This window comes from Oreochromis niloticus, linkage group LG14 (assembly GCF_001858045.2).
Source record: "Oreochromis niloticus isolate F11D_XX linkage group LG14, O_niloticus_UMD_NMBU, whole genome shotgun sequence".
NCBI classification, from domain to species: Eukaryota; Metazoa; Chordata; class Actinopteri; order Cichliformes; family Cichlidae; genus Oreochromis; species Oreochromis niloticus.
The window spans coordinates 16,409,214-16,430,277 of NC_031979.2; the positions used below are offsets into that span (position 1 = coordinate 16,409,214).

At 40.2% G+C, this 21,064-nt stretch overlaps 1 protein-coding gene across 2 annotated transcripts; it reads left to right on the forward strand.

The window, feature by feature from the left end:
• Nucleotides 1-11,077: 11,077 nt before the first annotated feature.
• Nucleotides 11,078-19,754, forward strand: siae (sialic acid acetylesterase). 2 transcript variants are annotated; one of them, XM_003441673.5, is made up of 10 exons: nt 11,078-11,260; nt 11,635-11,796; nt 12,068-12,222; nt 12,418-12,556; nt 12,815-12,983; nt 13,113-13,195; nt 13,274-13,407; nt 13,589-13,743; nt 16,326-16,512; nt 17,820-19,754. In XM_003441673.5, the coding sequence occupies exons 1-10, from the start codon at nt 11,206-11,208 to the stop codon at nt 18,081-18,083; spliced, it is 1,503 nt and encodes a 500-aa protein (XP_003441721.1). In that variant the 5' UTR covers nt 11,078-11,205; the 3' UTR covers nt 18,084-19,754. The 2 variants fall into 2 exon arrangements, with proteins under 2 accessions (XP_003441721.1, XP_019200835.1); XM_019345290.2 differs by having other exon boundaries at nt 11,118-11,260; nt 11,600-11,796.
• The last annotated feature ends 1,310 nt before the right edge of the window (nt 19,755-21,064 follow it).

Genomic DNA, 21,064 nt, shown 5'->3' on the forward strand with positions numbered 1-21,064 from the left:
ACCCATCTCCCATGCTACAGTTAGCAAACTGCTTGCTAAGTTTCGTGAAACTGGTTCAGTGTTGGATTTGCCAAAATGTGGATGCAAGAAAACTGTCACTAATGAAGAAACATCAGTGGCTGTCCTAGCTTCATTCAGCAAGAGCCCACAGCGTAGCACTCGCCGCATGTCACTGGAGAGTGGCATTAGTCGAACATCCCTTTGGCGGATATTAGCTACTCACAAATGGCACCCTTACAAACTCCAGCTACTGCAGCATCTCAACGAGGATGACCCAGATCGGCGCACAGAATTTGCAGATTGGGCAAAACAAAAATTGGAACAGGACCCTCAGTTCACACAGAAGATTTTGTTCAGTGCTGAGGCAAACTTTTATGTGAATGGTGACGTTAACAAACAAAACCACCGCTATTGGTCTGACACTAACCCACATTGGATGGATCCCTCCAAGACTGCTGGAACAACAAAAGTGATGGTTTGGTGTGGTATATGGGGTACAACGATAGTGGGTCCATTCTTCATCAATGGAAACCTCAAGGCCACTGGATATTTGAAATTGCTACATGATGATGTGTTTCCCTCTTTATGCACTGAAGCTGGCACGTTCCCTGAGTTTTTCCAGCAAGATGGTTCACCACCACATTATGGGTGCCAGGTCCGAGCATTCCTAGATGAACAGTTTCCTGGAAGGTGGATTGGTCATCGTGGGCCAGTTGAATGGCCCCCAAGGTCTCCCGATCTGACCCCCTTAGACTTTTATCTTTGGGGTCATCTGAAAGCAATTGTCTATGGTGTGAAGATACGAGATGTGCAGCACCAGAAACTACGGATACTGGATGCCTGTGCTGGCATTTCTCCTGCGGTGTTGCTATCAGTGTGTGAAGAGTGGGAGAAGAGGGTTGCATTGACAATCCAACACAATGGGCAGCACATTGAACACATTTTATAAGTGGTCAGAAACTTGTAAATAACTCATGAAAGAATAAAGTTACGTTGAAACCAAGCACACCATTGTTTTTCTTGTGACATTACAAACAAGTTTGATGTGTCACATGGCCCTCTTCCTATTGAAAAAACAAAAGTTGTATCCAAGATGGCCGACTTCTAAATGGCCACTATGGTCACCACCCATCTTGAGGAGTTTGCCCCCTCACATATACTAATGTGCCACAAACAGGACTTTAATATCACCAACCATTCCCATTTTATTACAGTGTATCCATATAAATGGCCCACCCTGTAGTTCAGGTTCTATGTCTCCTTCTGTGAGTCTGTTCTTGTCTTCTGAAGAGGGCGATCGTGGCTCAAGAGTTGGGAGTTCGCTTTGTAATCGGAAGGTTGCCGGTGCGAGCCCCGGCTCGGACAGTCTCGGTCGTTGTGTCTTTGGGCAAGGCACTTCACCTACCGCCTATTGGTGTTGGCCAGAAGGGTCGATGGCGCGACATGGCAGCCTCGCTTCTTTCAGCCTGCCCCAGGGCAGCTGTGGCTACAACTGTAGCTTGCCTCCACCAGTGTGTGAATGGGTGGATGACTGGATGTGTAAAGCGCTTTGGGGTCCCTAGGCGGGACTAGTAAAGCGCTATACAAATACAGGCCATTTACCATTCTGTGTTAGTTGTCATGTTTACTGTTTATTTTGAAAGTCTTGTTTCCATGTTCCATGTGTTTTGCTTGCATGTGTTGTCATGATTTTCATTTGTGTCAGCTGTTTCCTCATGTGTTTCCACTTCCCCTGATCACCTCCTGTGTATATTTAGTCTGTCTGTTTTCATTCTGTAGTTGTCAGGTCGCCTCTGTATTTTCCCTCCACGTTACGTCAGGTTAATGGATTTTCACAATTCTGTTCAGGTCATGTTCATGTTTCATGTTTTCACTTCATAGTTCCCTGCATGTACCTGTTCAGAATTATGTTAGTGTCAGGTTAGTCACAGACATCACAGTTATCATAGTTAGTTTACTCTCTCATGTTCACTTTGCTTTATTTTTTAAATTCTTGTTATCAGCCCTAATAAAGGCTTGCTCTTGGTTTAAAGCTCAGGACCATCTTCTCCCGTGGTTTGCATTTGGGTCCATTCGATTAATACACTGGCGTACCCTGCCATGACAGACACATGGGTAAAAGAGCAGGTTTGGGAACTGTCAGTGACTCTTGATGGAGAACAGATGTGCCTGCAGGAGGCTTTTCACCACAGGATGAGAGTGGTAACTAACATCCACGCCTACATTCACACAAATGGGGGAGAAAAAGAGAAAGGAGGACATGACAAACGATAAAATTTACACAAAACAGAGAAGTTTAGTTAAACAGAAATACCCCAATAAGTAATACAAATAAAGAAAGTAACAACAGATCAACAACAATCTGAAGATGTAATAAAGTGTCTCTATAGCATAAAATAGCTCAATAAATTGAACAAAGGACAATAATCTTGTCCTGTTTTCAGTTATGATTTAAATATTTTGCATGTCATTGCATTTTTTTTTACTTTTTTTTGGAAATTGGCTTATAAATATTTTTACATATTGTTGGATTTTATGTGTTAGACAAATGTGCTTTTAGAAACTGAAGCACTTTTCTCTCTCAAACGACTCCAAATCTGCATGGTCTACATTATAAATACCAATTTTGCTGAAAAAGTAACGTCAGTTTCCACTTTGAAGTCAAATAAAACCAGACAAGTGACGGGAAGAGTTTATTTTGATATCAATGTTTATGACAGCAGACGAGGCGTGTGAATACAAAAATGTGACTGTTAACGGAACAACAGGATTATGCCGCATAGTTTACATATTTTAGGTACAACATGCCGTCAGCTACACCCTGAGTCAGTTCAGAAATATAATTCTCTTTCTGCTTCCTTTGCAGCACATCCAAAGTGTCATATCTTCTGTTGCACAGCTGCTCTCAGACAGCTGTGGAATTTGACAGTTGTGACAATTTGACAGTTGCAAGCTTGTGAAACTTAAATTGATAAAATGCTAAAAAACAAAATAAGAACAAAAAAAATATGCTGTGCAGTATTCATCTCACAGTTTGAATTAAGGGAAATGCCCAAACAGACTGAATGGTCGCCATATCATAACAACCTCGTGTAGCCAGCATGACCTGAACATTTCACATCTTTGCTTTATGCCCCAACCAACAGCGTTCCCCTTCATCTGCCTATAACCATCACCTATCTTTGGCTAGTACTGACTTTTTGTTTTAAATAATATGCCAACAGGATGCAGTGTGTTCATTTGTCTTTGCTGAAGCCAAAAGTGTAAACTCCTTCAGTAAATAAACACCTGGCTGGGAAGCTGTTGGATAATTAATGTCACACCTGCTTTCATTTTTCATGCTGTTGTTTTATTGCGTAGATGTTAATTACCGTGGCATTCATGAGGATTCACCTCACAGCAACGCACTACTCTGTGTATCTGAGGAGGAAACTTTTTAATTACCTGGCAAAATGTTTTTATTTGTTTTTAAATTTTTTAATGAGGATTCACTGTATAAAGTGAGATCTTTGGTTTGGGATTGTTTTGTTCATGTTATTTTTAATGGTTATTATGTAACTGACAGCATTATGTGGGCACGGAAGTGATCCAGTTTCCATGTTTGGACAGTTTGTCTGTGTTTGAGGAGATGAGTCACTCTGAGAAATTATGCAAGCGTGGTTAATTGTTTTGTTGTTTATTTTTGATTTGTGTGTTTTTAAGCTCGAGGCATCCTTTACAATACATTTTTCACTGGTTCAAGTTCATTAAAAATCACTTGATAGACCATTTCTTCATTCACCATGTGCATATTTGAATTTATTAAGTTTGATTCATAGGTTTTGTCCTGTAAAAGGTTTTCCCAGAGACTTGCTCCCATTTATTTTGGTATTAACAAAAGTGAAAGTGGACAGTATATCCTTATTCTTCAACAAACCTTATTCTGCAGCCAGCAGCAACACAAAAGTGTACCACCTTAAACCTCTTTTAGTTCTATCTTCCTTGTTTTCCGTTGAGTTACTGGCTCCGTCACTAGTCAGCTAACATTAAACTAATGTAGGACTATTAGTGGGAATCAACCAGCAAGTGACGCCTCTGTCTAGTGACGTCATGTTCTGAAATCGGACAAGATGGCGCTACATACGCACTAAAAACTGTATTTTAAAACACTTATTTTTAACATCCAGCTTCGCAGAAAATGTTAAATCTGTGACATTTAAAGTGTGTAACTATTAGCAAAATAACGTACTTGAAAATAAATATAAAACAAAAGGAAAACTCCTGTCAGTATCCTTTTTTCGGTCATGTGAGATGTGTGGCACCTTTGGATGACTATTTCTGCTACATTTGTGTCCATTTGTGTTTTATTGCTGCAGATTGTTCTCGCATGCCAGTTTGTTGCAGTTTTTCGACGCACTGAATATAACAGGAATCAAAGGACAGGACTATCTTAGGCCTTTAAATAAATCTGCAAGCGTTCCCAGCGCACCCTCACTATAAGTTTAGGTGTGCCAGGTCTGTCCAGCATCCTCCCCCGCCACCTGATCCGACTCAGTTGACAGCTCAGCTCCTCTCTTTACCTGAGTGTCCAGAACATATGGCCGCAGGTCTGGTGATATGATTATAAAACCGATCACCAACCTGTGGCCTACGATGTCCTGGTGCCACGTGTAATTATGGACACCCTTATGTTTGAACATGGTGTTTGTTATGGACAAACTGTGACTGCACAGTTCCAATAACAAAACACCGCTTGGGTTCAGAGCCGGGAGGCCTTTCCTCCCAATCACGCCCCTCCAGGTCTCACTGTCATTGCCCACATGACCGTTGAAGTTTCCCAGTAGGACAATAGAGTCCCCAGGTGGAGCACCCTCAAGTACCCTGCCCAGGGAGTCCAAGAAGGCTGGGTGCTCTGAACCGTCAATCAGCGTAGACGACAGTCAGGACCTGTTCCTCGAAACGAAAGTGCACTGAACAAGCCCTCTCATCCACCAGGAGAAACCCGAACGTACAGGCAGCAAGCCGAGGGGATGCTAGGATACCCACCCCAGTCCTCTGCCTCTCACCAAGGGCAACTCCAGACTGAGACAGAGTCCAGCCTCTCTCCAGGAGACTGGTTCCAGAGCCCAAGCCGTGCATTGAGGTAAGCCTGACTATATCTAGCCGGTACCTCTCAACCTCACTCACTAACTCTGGCTCCTTCCCCACCAGAGAGATGACATTCCATGTCCCAGTTGCTAGGCCCTGGTAACCCTATCCTTGGCAGGGCGAACTGTCCCCTTGATCTTATATTCATAGGGGTCTTTTGAATCGCTCTTTGTCTGTTCCCTCACCCAGGACCTATTTGCCATGGGAGACCCTATCAGGAGGCAAAAGCCCCCGGACAACATAGCCCCTGCCATCCCTAGGACACACAAACTCCACCACCACGACCATTAAATAACCAGGAAGTTAAACTGCTCAGAATAACAATCACTTTTGTAAGAGTGTCCTGGGCAAACATAGGCAACATTAACTTGTGTTTTTCAGTGTAATAAAACAATAAGACTTGTTGTTGTGTGTAGCTGGGAACTTAGACTTTGCCTCCTACTGTGGAGACCACATGGTGCTGCAGAAGTCTCCAGAGAGAGCTGTGCTGTGGGGATATCGAGGGTGCACAGGTTACCATCTCTTTGTCAGGTTTATTTAAACAGCAAGCCTCACTGGTCACTGTGAAAACGGTAAGTACAGCACGTTGTTGTCAAAGATGGGATTTATCCTGACATCTGTACTGAATTCAAACAAAGTGAACCTGACAGCAGCAGATATAGTGGGTGCCTCACTTTTTTTAGGGCTTCTGTTATGTAAATGCGGTCACCGACCTAGTAACAGTAACAGCATGTTGTGCCTCAGATTCAGTCTCTGAATTTGTCTTGATCATGTTCCATAAATGCTACAATGTTACACACATAGCTAAAGGTTTTTGTGTACTGGTATGGTCTATTTTCTATAGTTCATGTGTTGTGAAGGCATTTGATGAGTCACCTTTGACCCCATTGCTGCTGATGGTCCATACAGTGTGATAGCAAAAGTTCAAAACAGTAGAGCTACTTTTACAGATGTGCTGTTTGGAGACATCTGGCTGTGTGGAAGGCAGAGCAACATGTGCTTTAAGGTGAGTCAGGTACGGTAAGCCAAGTGAACAACACCTGTCTGTATTGAACATGGAGCCATATCGATAAAGGCTTATTTTAGGCAAGCAGCATCATGATGCAGTGGTTGATGCTGTCGCCTCAGTGGAGGTGCTGGCCCTTTCTGTGTGTCATTTGTATTTTCTCCCTGTGCCAGTTGGGGTTTCCTCTCAGTGCTTTGCTTTCTTTCCACAGTAAAGACATTCTTGTTAGGTTACCCGGTCATTCTACATTGGTCATAAGTGTGGGTGTGGGAGTGCATGGTTGTCTGTTCTCTGTGCTGGCATTCGGGTTGTGCCTCTTACCTGGTGTCCGCTGGGACAGGCCAAAGCCCCCTTCCTCTTTGCCTAGATACCAAAGTGCAAGACAGAAATATTTCCTGCTTAAAATGTATTTATTCATGTGAAGAAACATATTTATTTATTAATTTACTCACTTTGCACCCGATTTTTAATGGATCAGAGGAGCTGGCTCTTGTCGCTAAGTATTCTCATGTGAGCCCTTTTACAGCAGTGAAGAGCAAGAGTGGCAGCGAGTTAATGGATCTGACTGAAGTGGAGATTCCCTGGTCTGTGTCCACCACCCATAAGGGCGAGGATTTTTTTGAATGTATCTTGTGTCCTGTTGGTATCAGTTCTAGATTAGGCACTGGAATTGACATCTGTGCTGTTTCTCAGATACAATGGCAGAATTGGATCTGCATTGGTGGAAAAGAGGTGAGTGATGCTTAAAACCTGATTCAAGAGAAATACCTTCCTTTTTTAAGCCTGATATGTACTTTATGATGGAATTATTAGAAGAACAACCAGCACAGATTACCGCATTTAGCTAATGACATCATAACCACTTTTGGGGAAAACATGGTGTATTTGATAATGATGTTGGTAACTTTTAAATGTTAAATCTAGTGGATCAAAAAGCCTGCAACCTTCAAAGTTACTGCACTTGATGGCTGATCATCTGTACTCACCTTCAGATACACTTTTTTAGGTGTCAGTGAACAAATGATAACAGACAAAAGTGTTTCTAAGGTGGTGGATGGAAATTAGGATAAAAAAAAAAATCCAAATCATGATGTGCAGCCTATTCTTGTAGATTTGTCAAGATGTAAAACTAGCTCTAAACAGATGAGTAAGAATTGGATTCTAGTTTAATGTAATACAACAATCGGGTTCCTTATAAAAGATATTGCTGCAAGATTATATTTCGAGAAATAAGCTCCAGTTCTTCTTATTGAAAAGCATCTATTCTTGCATTCAAGCTTCTTCAGAGTAAAGTGTTTCTGCTTTTGTTCTTCAATGAATTAATAATTAAATAAAATAACAACAGTTAAATTACAGGTTTCTTCTGTTTCAGGATCCAAGCCCCGAGACAAGCAGAGTGTTGCCTATAGACTGACATTGGGTGCCAGGGCTGGTGGCTTATTATAAAAAGGACATGGCCTTTCTTGAACCTTTCCCCAAAGAAATTGTTTCATTGTGCATCAACATTACCTATGGCTAGGGGCTCTCTGTTACTCCCTCTAAAGACAATTTCAAAGTAGGGCCAGCACCGATATAGTGTTGATGTTAGCATTTACACTAACTGCTGGGTTGACAGTGCAGCAAGACACTGAACCTTAAATTGGCACCCTACAATACCAGGCCTGTCCCCAAGGGTGTGCAGATTATCTGCATGTCAACAAGATACACTTTGCAGAGCAAAGTTAAATTACTTCTTAGATTATTTACTATTATTTTTGTGGGTTGTCCAAGTTTTACTTGTAACAGTCTTTATAATCTTTAACTCCTAAGACAAAGTCATACCTTTTCTCTTGTCTTGTGTTTTTAATGAAGGCTTTTTGATTACAAATTTGGTCTCTGTGTAGCGACCTCTCCAGGGTTTGTAATAGGCTCAGAGCAGTTTGTCTGTTCATTTTGTAATTCTATTTGGTGAAAACACTTTGTTATATAAAAACCTTCATAAAATCTGATGAATAAAATAATAAAAAACATTTCTTTATTGTTTATTACATTGAATCTGACCTTTTACTTTAAAAATAGTTTGTATTTCATTGCTCAAAAAAACTGATCTCATATTTCCACAAAGAAATAATCCCTTCAAGGTTTGACAGTTTGCATAAATAAAGTGTATCAGCAACAGAATGCTTCGAAATTTAATTGCTTCCTGTGTGAAACCAAATGAACCAAAGAAACCGTAAGTAATCATAGTGATTACGCTCTCTTCATGAGTATTTATGACAGCAGAGGAGAATGTGCAAACTGAAACTGCTAATGAAGCAAAGAGATTCTGCACAATATAGTGTCGTTCACCTAGTCAGTTCAGAAATGTAATTCTCTCTCCATTTTATTTTAATCAGATCCAAAGGGCCGTATATTTCACAGCCTTTTTATTAGACGCAGTTTCACAGCTGCTCCAACAAAGTTGGACGAGAATTTGACAATTACTTTGATTAACAGTGGAGCTGGAACGTGATATGCAGACCTGTTAAACTTAGAGTAAATCAATGAAAACAACATAAAAGAAAAATGTTCTCTACAGTATATGTCTCACTGTTTGGATTAAGAAAAAAGCCGAACTGTGAGACGTTCAGCTGCTGGTGAAGTTTTACATTGTGGTAATTTGGCTAATTTCAGTTTTATGTACTGACACAGATCTTTAAAGCAGTTCGCAATGGTTGGACATTAATGCTGGCCTCTGTCTAACATCACATACAGTACGTTTCACAGTTCTCCCATTACTTTATGCCCCAACCAACAGCTTTCCCGTTCTCCTGCCTATAACCATCAGCTATCTTTGGTTATTACTGACATTCAGTTTTAAATAACATGCCAACAGAACGCAGTGTGTTCATTTGTCTTTGCTGAAGCCAAACGGGTAAACTCCTTTGGTAAATAAGCACCTGGCTGGTAAGCTGTTGGATAATTAATGTTGCATCTGCTTTCATTTTTCATGCTGTTGTTTTAGTCTATAGATGTTAATTACTGTGGCATTCATAAGGATTCACCTCACAGCAACACACCGTTCTGTGTATCTGAGGAGGATGTTTGCGAAACTTGTGGCATAAAAACTGATGATATCTGATTGTGGTGTGGCATACTACATGACATGACTTTCACGGCGTATAGCACACCTTGTGTTGGTTTTGTCTAAAGTCATTTTTTGTGCTTCTTTGCAGAACAGCAATCACTGTGATTTTAGGTGATTCAGCCCAATTTCTCTGACTACTGTATTTCCTTTTGTTAAAAGCATTAATGAAAAGTTATGAAACGAAAAACAATATTGCACTTTTTGGATATGTATTGCAATAATTTGTACTTTCCCAATGAATCCCTTTGTGTTTTATTTTTACATTATTGAATAAGACATGTGTTGAGCCAGAACCACTACTTTCACTCCTGAGACAGAAACCTCTTGAACCAAACACTGCAGTCTTTAAAACACCCACAGTTTTCAACATGCTGTATTTAAAACGTAAATGTTTAAACAGCAGGTTTAATAGTGAACAACTCTTAGTTGTAGTTTTCTGTTCCAGAAACCTGTAGTTAATGTCCAGAAACATTTATGCAGGTCATATAAACCAGAACAACCTGCAAAAATGATCACTTCATTGCAAAGGCAAGAATTTTAAAGAAGAATGAACATAAAAGGCCAGATTTAGGGTAGACCAGGATTTGTGGTCACACTTTTTGCATGAATTGTTAATTACTGAAACATCCTTTAATAACCATTGCTTCATTAAATTACAGCTTAAGGCACTAACTCAAAATTAGCATCATTTTAATTTTGCAATTAATTCTAACAAAAGGTAATTACAAACAAACAGCCATACACATCCCACCACTATGTGGGGAGGTGCCTGGCTTAAACACACACACACACACACACACACACACACACACACACACACATATATATATATATATATAGATAGATAGATATATAGATAGATATAGATATATATAGATATATATCTATAGATATCTATATATCTATAGATATATCTATATATATCTATATCTATATATCTATATCTATCTATCTATATATATATATAGAGAGAGAGAGAGAGAGAGATTATGTATAACATTAATTGCATTACCTTACATACGTACACATTTTGGTGTTCAGATATTATTCTTTGCTTGTTTCATTGTTGTTGTCAGTTTCTATTTTGGTGTTTCTGGTAACTGATTTATTCCAGGGCAAAATGTATTACTTTTACTGTTTACTGAATTGATAACTCATCTGGGATTCAAACCAAAGCCAAATGGTGACATTGTCAGGTCAAATGTGTGACATTTGAATTTGATATTGAATTTCACAGCGGCTTCTACTGTTGCAGTAACAATGTGACAGTAGCCCCACACTATGCTTTCATATTAAAATATCAAAGTTTTGTGAGTGATTTTGTGAACAGGGGTATTTTTGGTCTAGCATGACGAAAATTTCCCTGTCAAGAGGAAATTATTTAAATGCATAATGTAAATGTTTATACTAAAGTTTGCAGCAACTAATCTAATGCTTAGATTATGCCCATTGTGGTTGTCATAGTTACTCCTAGTAGTGTTTTATTTATTTTAAATAAGAGGAGACATTAATGTTTTCTGTAAATTTATGTTCAATTCATGACTCCAAAGGGACACAAGTGTGTTTGAAAGAGTTCTACTAGATGGAAAATCTTTCAGAGTCATATATTTGGTATTATCTTTTATCCGAGAGTATCCGATAAAAAAACAAAAAAACAACCACGACAAGAAATTAAATAATGTAAATTATTTATCATCATAATTATTTATCAAGTTTTGACAAAATGTTTCGTGGAATAAAGTTTAGGAATTTCTAAAAACGCGGATGATTTTTCTGGCTTTTATTTTGAAGGATCACGAGATTTGCGCGTCAGCCGCTGGATGACGTCACGACATCGATGCACAAATCCCGATTCCCGAAACGCAAGTGATGTTTGTATGTGTTACGTGGACTGTCTCGGCGAACGCCAACAAGCGCGTGACTTTTCCCCACACAGGTTTCTATTAAGGCGGCTCGTGCTGGGATCATGGCTGCTACACTTTGTGTTGTTTTTGCACTTTTAGCTTCTGTTCACACTTGTGGTAAGTGCATTCTCTTCACCCTGCATATTGTGGCAGTTTTCGAGTTACCAGCAAGCCTTGACCTACTTCATGTAAATCTAACCGGACCCAAAACACAGCAGGTCTCTTAGGTCGTTGAAGGTATCTGCCTACTCAGGACAAAATTAGCATGTGTATATGGATTCTGCATCTTTTGGGGGGCATTTTTATGTTGTGTTTTTTATTCCTCTGCACAAGTTTTATGATTTCTTGAATCTTTAAATAACCAGGAAGTGAAATTGCTGAGACGAACACTATCTTTTGCAAGTGTCCTGGGCTGACATAGGCAGCATTAATCTTGCTTGGGTTTTTTTTTTTCAGTGTAATAAAACAATAAAACTTGTTGGTGTGTGTAGATGGGAAGTTGCGCTTTGCCTCCTACTATGGAGACCACATGGTGCTGCAGAAGTCTCCAGAGAGAGCTGTGCTGTGGGGATATGGCCCCGAGGGTGCACAGGTTACCGTCTCCTTGTCAGGTTTATTTAAACAGCAAGCCTCACCGGTCACTGTTACAAACGGTAAGTACAGCACGTTGTTGTCAAAGACGGGATTGATCCTGATGTCTGTACTGAATTCAAACAAAGTGAACTTGACAGCAGCAAATATAGCTGGGGGTACCTCACTTTTGTTTTGGGGCTTGTGTTCTGTAACTGTGGTCACTGACCTAGTAAAAGTAACAGCATGTTGTGCCTCAGATTCAGTCTCTGAATTTGTCTTGATCATGTTTCATAGATGCTACAGTGTTACACACATAGCTAAAAAAATTTTGTTTGTTTGTTTTTCTTAAAGGCATTTGGCAAGTGACCCTTGACCCCGTTGCTGCTGGTGGTCCATATAATGTGACAGCAAAAGTTCAAAACGATTCAGCTACTCTTACAGATGTGCTGTTTGGAGACATTTGGATGTGTGGAGGGCAGAGCAACATGTGGTTTAACATGACTCAGGTAAGGTTGTCTGTCTGTGCTGACATTCAGGTTATGCCTTATACCTGGTGTCAGCTGGGACATGCCAAAACCCTCTGCATCTTTACCCAATTACAAAAGAGCCATCAAACATATAAGGCAAAAAGCAGTTTCTTCTTAAAATGTATTTAGTCATTTGTTAAAGCATACCTATTTTGTTTACTCACTCTTCACCAGATTTTCAATGCAACAGAGGAGCTGTCTGTTGTTGCTAAGTATCCTTATGTGAGGCCTTTTATGGTAGCCTTGAAGACAAGTGACATCGAGTTAATGGATCTGATAGAAGTAGAGATTCCCTGGTCTGTGCCCACTGCCCGTAAGATAAGATTTTATTTTTGTATTTAGTATTTATAGAGCTATTAGAAAATGTGTTTATATTTAAAAATTTTGTTTTGGATTATTGAACATTCATATAATATTTTGCATCTGTCCCTAAATTCAAGCTATGGTTTTATTGTGGTTTCAACATATGGCAGTATAATACTATCTCAGGTCAAATAAATACCAGCCATGATGCATATACCGCTCTTAGCTTGCGTTATACTGGTTGATTAATGAACAGCTGTGTTTCCAGGTGTGGTGGAAGAGTTTTCTGCTGTGTGCTGGCTCTTTGGACGTTACATGTATGAGACCTTGAAGTACCCCATAGGACTGGTGGAGTCCTGTTGGGGTGGCACACCGGTCGAAGTGTGGTCATCTTCAAGAGCCCTGAAACAGTGTCAAGAAGTTCCAGTTGTACACGGGTAAGGACATAAAGACACATTCTCCAGCTAGCCAGCAGTCTGACTGAAGTTAAGACAGCAGTTTAATACCCATCAAACATGGTCTGTACTAACTGCACTGTGCATGTTTTCTCCATGTCGTGATCTCAGACCTAAAGAAAATTCTATTTTGTGGAATTCAATGATCCACCCATTGCTCAATATGACCATCAAAGGAGCCCTCTGGTACCAAGGTAAGACTTCTTATATCACAGGTAGGTTCGGAGTATTCAGTGACACACATAAACTTCTGGGGTTTATCACATTTTCAGGTGAGGCCAATGCAGAGTATAACCAGGACAAGTACAACTGTTCCTTCCCGGCTATGATTGATGACTGGAGGATGGCATTTCATCAGGGCTCAGGGGGGCAAACAGCTCCCGACTTCCCCTTTGGGTTCGTCCAGGTTAGGCATTGGTTTAACACTAACAAAGAGTAAACTTGAAACATTTTTGGTGTAGGTGCACCATTACTGTAGCATCCAACAACACGAGGGCTTCTCTTTTCAGTATAAGTGTAACATAGGCCAATTGATAACGTTGTTTATTTTGTTGCAATGGTGATGAGTGATTCCTCTGCATGTGCAGCTGTCCACTTACATAAAGAGCTCCAAAGATGATGGCTTTCCAAACATCCGCTGGCACCAAACAGCAGACTTTGGTTTTGTTCCCAACCTCAGGATGAAGAAAACCTTCATGGCTGTGGCTTTGGATTTACCAGATGCAACTTCGCCGTATGGCACGTAAGAACAAGTGAAAGCATAGAATTTTTGGTATATCTAGTGTATACAGTGGGGGAAATAATTACTGGATCCCATGCAGAATTATTTAGTTTGTTCACTTACAAAGAAATTAGCTGTCTCCAATTTTTTTGGTAGCTTCATTTTTGTGTAGAGAGACAGAATATCAACCAAAAATCCAAAAAAGGCAGTTTACATAAAAGTTATACATTTATTTGCATATTCTCAAGCTAAACATTGGTACTCTGTGGAAAAACCCTTGTTTCCAAACACACAAATTTATTTAAATTCAGTCTTATTTACATAGCGCAAAATCACAAAAGCAGTTGCCTCAAAGCACTTTGTATTGTAAGGTAAAGACAATAATATATAGAAAACCCCACCAATCAGATGATCCACTATGACAAAGCTCTTGGCGACAGTGGAAAGCAGAAACTCCCGTTTAACAGGAAGAAACCACCGGCAGAACCAGGCTTAGGAAGGGACAGCTCTCTGCCACAGTCATTGGGGGCAAGGGGAGGTGGACAGGAAAAAAGAGACACTGTGGAAGAGGGTCAGATATTAATAAGAATTGGACATATAATCAAATCAATCCTTATACAAAAGTTGGAAGAGCTTGGTCTGCGTAGCCGGCAATAAGTCACACTGGTCCCCGGTGGGCGTTGGACTCCGCCAGGGCTACCTTTTGTCACCGATTCTGTTCAGAATTTTTATCTAATTTCTAGGCCAAGGGGCGGAAGGCTTCTGCTTGGGCAGTTTCAGAATCTCGTCTCTGCTTTTTATGAATGATGTGGTTCTGCTGGCTTTATGAGGTAGTGACCTCCAGCTCGCACTGGAACGGTTTGTAGCCAAGTATGAAGCGTCGGGAATGAGAATCAGCGCCTCCAAGTCTGGGGCCATGGTCCTCAGCCGAAAAAGGGTGGAGTGCTCACTCTGGGTTAGGGACCAGTTCCTGCCCCAACTGGAGGAGTTTGAGTATCTCAGGGTTTTGTTCACGAGTGAGGGGAAAGGGGAGTGGGAGATCGACAGACGGTGCTGCAGCTGCAGTAATGCAGATACTCTACCGATTTGTCGTGTTGAAGAGAGAGCTGAGTGTAAAAGCGCACTCGATTTACCAGTCGATCTACATCCCCACCCTCACCTGTGGTCACAAACTTTGGTTAGTGACCGAAAGAACAAGAATGTGGATACAAGCAGCGGAAATGAGCTTTCTCCACTTCTTCATTATTTAACAGACATGTGATGCAGTTCTCTATCCAGTTGAGTATTATTTGCAACCTAACCCAACAATGTAAACTGTATGTTCATACATAACCATCAACATTTCAGAGGCTGCCTTTAATAGGCAAATTTTTCTCACAGGTATGTTAGTCACATTGTACTGTCTTAAGATGGACAGACTGTACAACTCTTTTTAGCTAATACTTTTAGCATTCTACCCAACATTCAAGAGCCACAAGGAGCTCTCCTCTCGTCACATGCCAATTGGGTTTTTGTGTCTTGGCCAAGGACTCTTCTACATGTGGACAAGAGAAGCTGGGGATTAAACCTCAAAACTCTAAATAGCCATTGGACTACCCACTCTACAAGCTGAGGCACCCCTGTCACATTTGGGGATGAAAATAGACGAGGTAAAAAAAAAAAAAAGGAACAAACCCCTGTGATGTCACTGATTGTTTGTGGATGGTGAAAATACCAAACTCAAGGCTAGCTGTAAATGTTGCAGTTTTTGGAGCCAAAAGTGGCAATTTATGGAAAAGAGGATGGAGTTGGTAAGTGGTACTTGACCCTTACCTGATTTGAGGAACATGCCAATTTTACCTCTTGTCCATAGGGTAGGTGTCTAACCTGGTAGTATCAATTCTAGATTAGGTACTGGAATTAACATGCAGGCTATTTTTCACTTACAGTGGCAGAATTGGTACTGCATTGGTGGGAAAGAGATGAGTGATGCTTAAAACTCCATTTAAGAAATGCACCTCTCTTTTTTTTTTTCTTTCTTTTTTTTATGTCATGAGATTATTAAAAGAACAATCCAGTGCAGATTACTGAATTTATCTAATGTCATCATAATCACTTATGAGGGAAAGAATTGTGTATTTGATAATGATGTTGATTGTTTTTCAGTGGTAAGGCTAGTGTAAAGCTAACTCTAAACAGATGGGTACAAATATTGGATTCTAATTTATATGACAATCGGATTGTTTATAAAAATACTGCTGCAAGAGTTTTTCATTGGGAGAAATCAGCTCATGTTCTACTTCTACTGAAGTAGCTTCTACTCTTGCATTCAAGTTTCTTCTGAATAAAGACTTTCTGCTTTTGTTCTGATATAGTGCCAAAACACAGCCTGCGCCTGGCATAACTTTAACATCAACAGACTTCTTTATGTACCAGAACCAAAAAGATCAACAGGGAAACTGATTTCTGGAGGCTTTTCTTCAATAAAAAGTACACGCATGTTGTGACCTGCTTTTGCAGTTTGACTTCATATCCCCTCCTGTTTTCTTACCAGCTGGCACATCTCTTAAAAAACAAAAAAAACAAAAAAAAAATGGTTGAATGACGTGTTTTTTCTGTTTCAGGATCCATCCCCGAGACAAGCAGGATGTAGCCTATAGACTGACACTGGGTGCTAGGGCTGTGGCTTATGAGGAAGAGAACGTGCCCTTCCTCGGACCTTTCCCCAAAGAAATTGCTTCCACTCAGGAGTATGTCAACATTACCTATGACCAGGCAGTCTCTGTTACATCATCCAAAGACGTCTTTGAGGTAAGGCTGGCAGGGATGCAAGCGTGAGTTAGCGCATATGCTAACTTTAGGGTTGACAGTTGGATCCCTAGACCCCTTTCATGTGCAAAAGTGTCATCCATCCATCCATCCATCCATCCATCCATCCATCCATCCATCCATCCATCCATCCATCCTTCCTTCCTTCCTTCCTTCCTTCCTTCCTTCCTTCCTTCCTTCCTTCCTGTCTGTTCTGCTTATCTGGGGCCAGGTCACAGGGAAAACAACCTAAACACGTGGCCTGAAGCCACCACCTCCAGCTTACCATTGCGTCCCCACCCCAGGATATGTCCAGCGTCTCCTGGGCCTACCCCAGGATATCCGCCTGGTGGAATATATCCATAACACCTCGCCCAGGCAGCGTTCTAATCAGATGCCCCAACCACCTCAACAGGCTCAATTTGATGTGGAGGAGTCGTGGCACTGCTTTGAGTGCTTCCTGAATGACTGAACTATCTCTAAAACTAAGCCGAGCCACACTTCAAAGAAAGCTTATTTTTGCCATTTGTATCTGTGATCTTATTCTTTTAGTCACTACCTGGAGCTTGTCACCATAAGTGAATGTAGGAATGTAGCTCTTGGTTCACCACAACAGATTGGTACAGCTTCTGCTTTCATGTGTGTACCAATTGGTTTGTCATTTTCCAGCTCCCCTCTCCCTTCAATTGTTAGCCAAACCCCAGGATACTTAGACTGCTCGACTTGGGGCAGCAACTCATCCTAACTCAATTACAACAAAGCACCCGATCTAGGTGAGAACACCATCCCTTTTTTGCTGAGAACTGTGGTCTCAGACTTGGAGGTGCTCATTCTTTCTGACTCACACTCAGCTGTGCACCGTTCCAGTCAAATTTAGAGGCTACCACCCTATGAAGATTCCACCTTTTGAGGCCAACAAATTCAAAACCAACTAACTGGGTGAAGTCCAGAGCCACCGAACTGAATAGCTCAAGCAGTGGGCCAGATACCCCATACTCCTGAACCCTCTCAAACAGGATCCTCTGAGGGACGCTTTCTCCAAATCCACAAAGCACATGTAGACTCGTTGGACCTCATGGCGCCCTGCATTCCAACACTGTCCCTACTGGTGTGCAGGTTGTGCGTGCATATCAATGAGAAACATTGTAGAATAGTCTGCACATCCTGGATAAGTTACTTCTTGTAGTTGTGTGCTGTCTAAGTTATCCTCCTATAATTATGCAATTAAAGAATATTTAGCTGTAGTCAATACTTGGTGTGATGACTTCTAAGTCAAACTCACTCGTTGTTCTCTTGTCTTTTTAATCAAGGTCTGTTGCTCGGATATTTGGGCTCCGTGTGGGCCTAAGTCCCTTTGGCTTCAAACTCCTATAGTAGAGTGGGATCTGACCACCATCCAGGTGTCAGCTGCTGTGTGTCAGTCGTCTAAAGTTGCTGCTGTTCGATACGCTTGGAGAGACTGGCCCTGTGAGTTTAAAGCCTGTCCCGTCTACAGCGCCAGTCGAATTTTACCAGCTCCTCCTTTTATCATCAATCACTCTTCATGGAAAGGAGGCGTTTGGAAAAGCTACTAACCCTGAAACTGTGACAAGACATTTGTCTCTACGGTCAGTTGGGATAACTGGACACTGTGTTGATTGGCGACCTCTCCAGGGTTTGTAATAGGCTCAGAGCAGCTTGTCTGTTCATTTTGTAATTCCATTTGGTGAAAACACTTTGTCTTCATGAAATGTAATGAATGAAATAATAAAAATCTCCACAGCATTTCTTTATTACTTTGAATATGACCTTTTACTTTAAAAATAGTTGTATTTCATTGATCAGATGAATATGGAACTAATTAAACAGAATTGATCCTTTGTACTGTATTGTGAAACCTACAATGTATCAGCAACAGAATGGTTTGAAACTAAATTTTGCTTTCAGTGTCAAACTAAGGAAACATCAAGTAATAATCAGTGATCACTCTCTTCATTTCCAAATGATCTAAAGAGCCGTATATTTGACAGCCTTGTTATTAGATGCCATTTCCCAGGTGCTCAAACAAGGTTGTTCTTCAGTTTGACAATTGCGTTACTTAACAGTGGAGCTGGAATGTGATATGCAGGCCTGTGAAACTTGAAATGAAAACAAAATAGGAGTACTACAGTATATGTCTCACTGTTTGGATTAAGAAAAAAGCCAAGCTGTAAGACGTACAGCTGCTGGTGAAGTTTTACCTTGTGGTAATTTGGCTAATTTCAGTTTTATGTACTGACACAGATCTTTAAAGCAGTTTGCAATGGTTGGACATTAATGCTGGCCTCTGTCTAACATCACATACAGTACATTTCACAGTTCTCCCATTACTTTATGCCCCAACCAACAGCTTTCCCGTTCTCCTGCCTATAACCATCAGCTATCTTTGGTTATTACTGACATTCAGTTTTAAATAACATGCCAACAGAACGCAGTGTGTTCATTTGTCTTTGCTGAAGCCAAACGGGTAAACTCCTTTGGTAAATAAGCACCTGGCTGGTAAGCTGTTGGATAATTAATGTTGCATCTGCTTTCATTTTTCATGCTGTTGTTTTAGTCTATAGATGTTAATTACTGTGGCATTCATAAGGATTCACCTCACAGCAACACACCGTTCTGTGTATCTGAGGAGGATGTTTGCGAAACCTTATCTAGCAGCTTGTTTGGTTTCGTGATCACTCGCTGTAGTGGTGTAATAACTGATGGTATCTGATTGTGGTGTGGCAGACATGTTGGAGTGATTGGGTTTCTAAAAAAATAAAAAGAGCTTTATAGTTTTGTTTTTCTTTGCTAGAGCTCTGGTGTTAATATGCGATCAGGCTTCCATGTTTACCTTTGCTGGAATTGCTGGAAGATGAGTCACTCAAAATAAAATTGCACAAACAATGTAAATTTTGGGGATGTTTTTTTTGTTAGTTTGACAGGTATTTTTCTTCTGAAATAAATTTTTTACTGATTCCAGTTCAGCTGATTTTTTTTTGTTGTTTTTTTTGTTTTTTTGTGAAGAATCATGTTGTCATTGCTGTGTCTGTATAATTTTTCTTTGTTTTTGAAGTTCTTAACTAATATTCTGTGCCTTTCTTGCAGAGCAGCAATCACTGTGATGATTTTCAGGTGATTCAGTCAAACTTTCCTGACTACTGTAGTTTTTTTGTTTATTTTTGTTACAAGCATGAAATGAAAATGAAAATGTATTAATAGTTATAAAATCAGACATAAACATTGCACTCTTTTTGTTATCATTTATGCTTTCCCACTGAATCCTTATGTCATGTTTGTGAGTTTTACATTAATGAATAAAGCATCGTTTCCTGTTTCAGAGCAGCTGATTAGGCCGTGATTTACATGAATCAGGAAGGATGGAAAAAGTAATTTCATCCTGGTCCATTCTGTCATCATCACTGAATAAAATATAATTTTAATTTAAAGTGTATAATTTTATAATAATTCAGCTGCAACCTGACAGGGACAAATGTACAAGACAGAAACAGATCAGAGTTTTCTGATGGACCTGCGATATCACTCAGACAACAAAGACGGATCTTCCCCCAGATTAGGACCATTTCATTGTCTGAATAATTATTCCCTAAAAATTTAGTCTATTGATGGAAAGTAGTGACCTCATTTTCTTGTGTTTTGTTTGGCTCTTTAACATTACTGAAAAAGAATGCATCATGAGATTTAGAGAAAAATTCTGCTGTTCCCAAGTTATCCATTTATAATATGATCTAATATCAGCCTTCACTAACAAATAATGGCATACTTGGGCAGAGATGTTTTACTGAGTTACAGTTTATAGTTCCAGATTTAACTAAAAAACTACAGGACAAGTTTTTTTAAGTCTTTAATGAAGAATTGGAAAAGCTGTTCAGTCAGAAAAATCAATAATAAGTTAATTAATTAGGTAATAACCATTTGTTTTCTATGATACATTAAAGTACACATTGATGTGGCACTAAATCCTTATTTGTAAGTGCAATAGATGTAGGGAGGAATGAGTTTATAGGAGTTAGTTGTGGAGCTGCTTCCTCTAAACCAGGGGTCTCGAACTCGCGGTCCGGGGGCAACTTGCAGCCCACGTCACCCCTACTTGCAGCCTGTATATTGACGTGAGGAAATATAATGCGATTTGGCCCTTGAAGTTACTTTTTCTGTTAGGGAGGATTTGTTGTTGAGTGCAATGTTAAAATAAGTTCTTTAAAAAACAGTTTTCACTAGCAGTCAAAAACTAATATGCACACTTATGTCTGCATTTTTATTTTGTCAAATACGAACAAAATGATAGCAGAAGTGCTGCCACGTGCCCGGCCAGAAAGTGTGCTCATTTAAGTTTGAGACCCCTGGTGTATACCTTCCTCTATTTCCCTGAGGATAGTAGCTCATACTCTGGGAAAATATATGGGATGGATCATTGACAATATTATAAATGTGATGAATCACATTTATTTCATATTTTGACTGGAGAGACTGATACTCTTTCCTATGATTTACGAAAGATGTTAGATTTTGTTTTTACTGCAAGTGAGTCAAGCCGGAC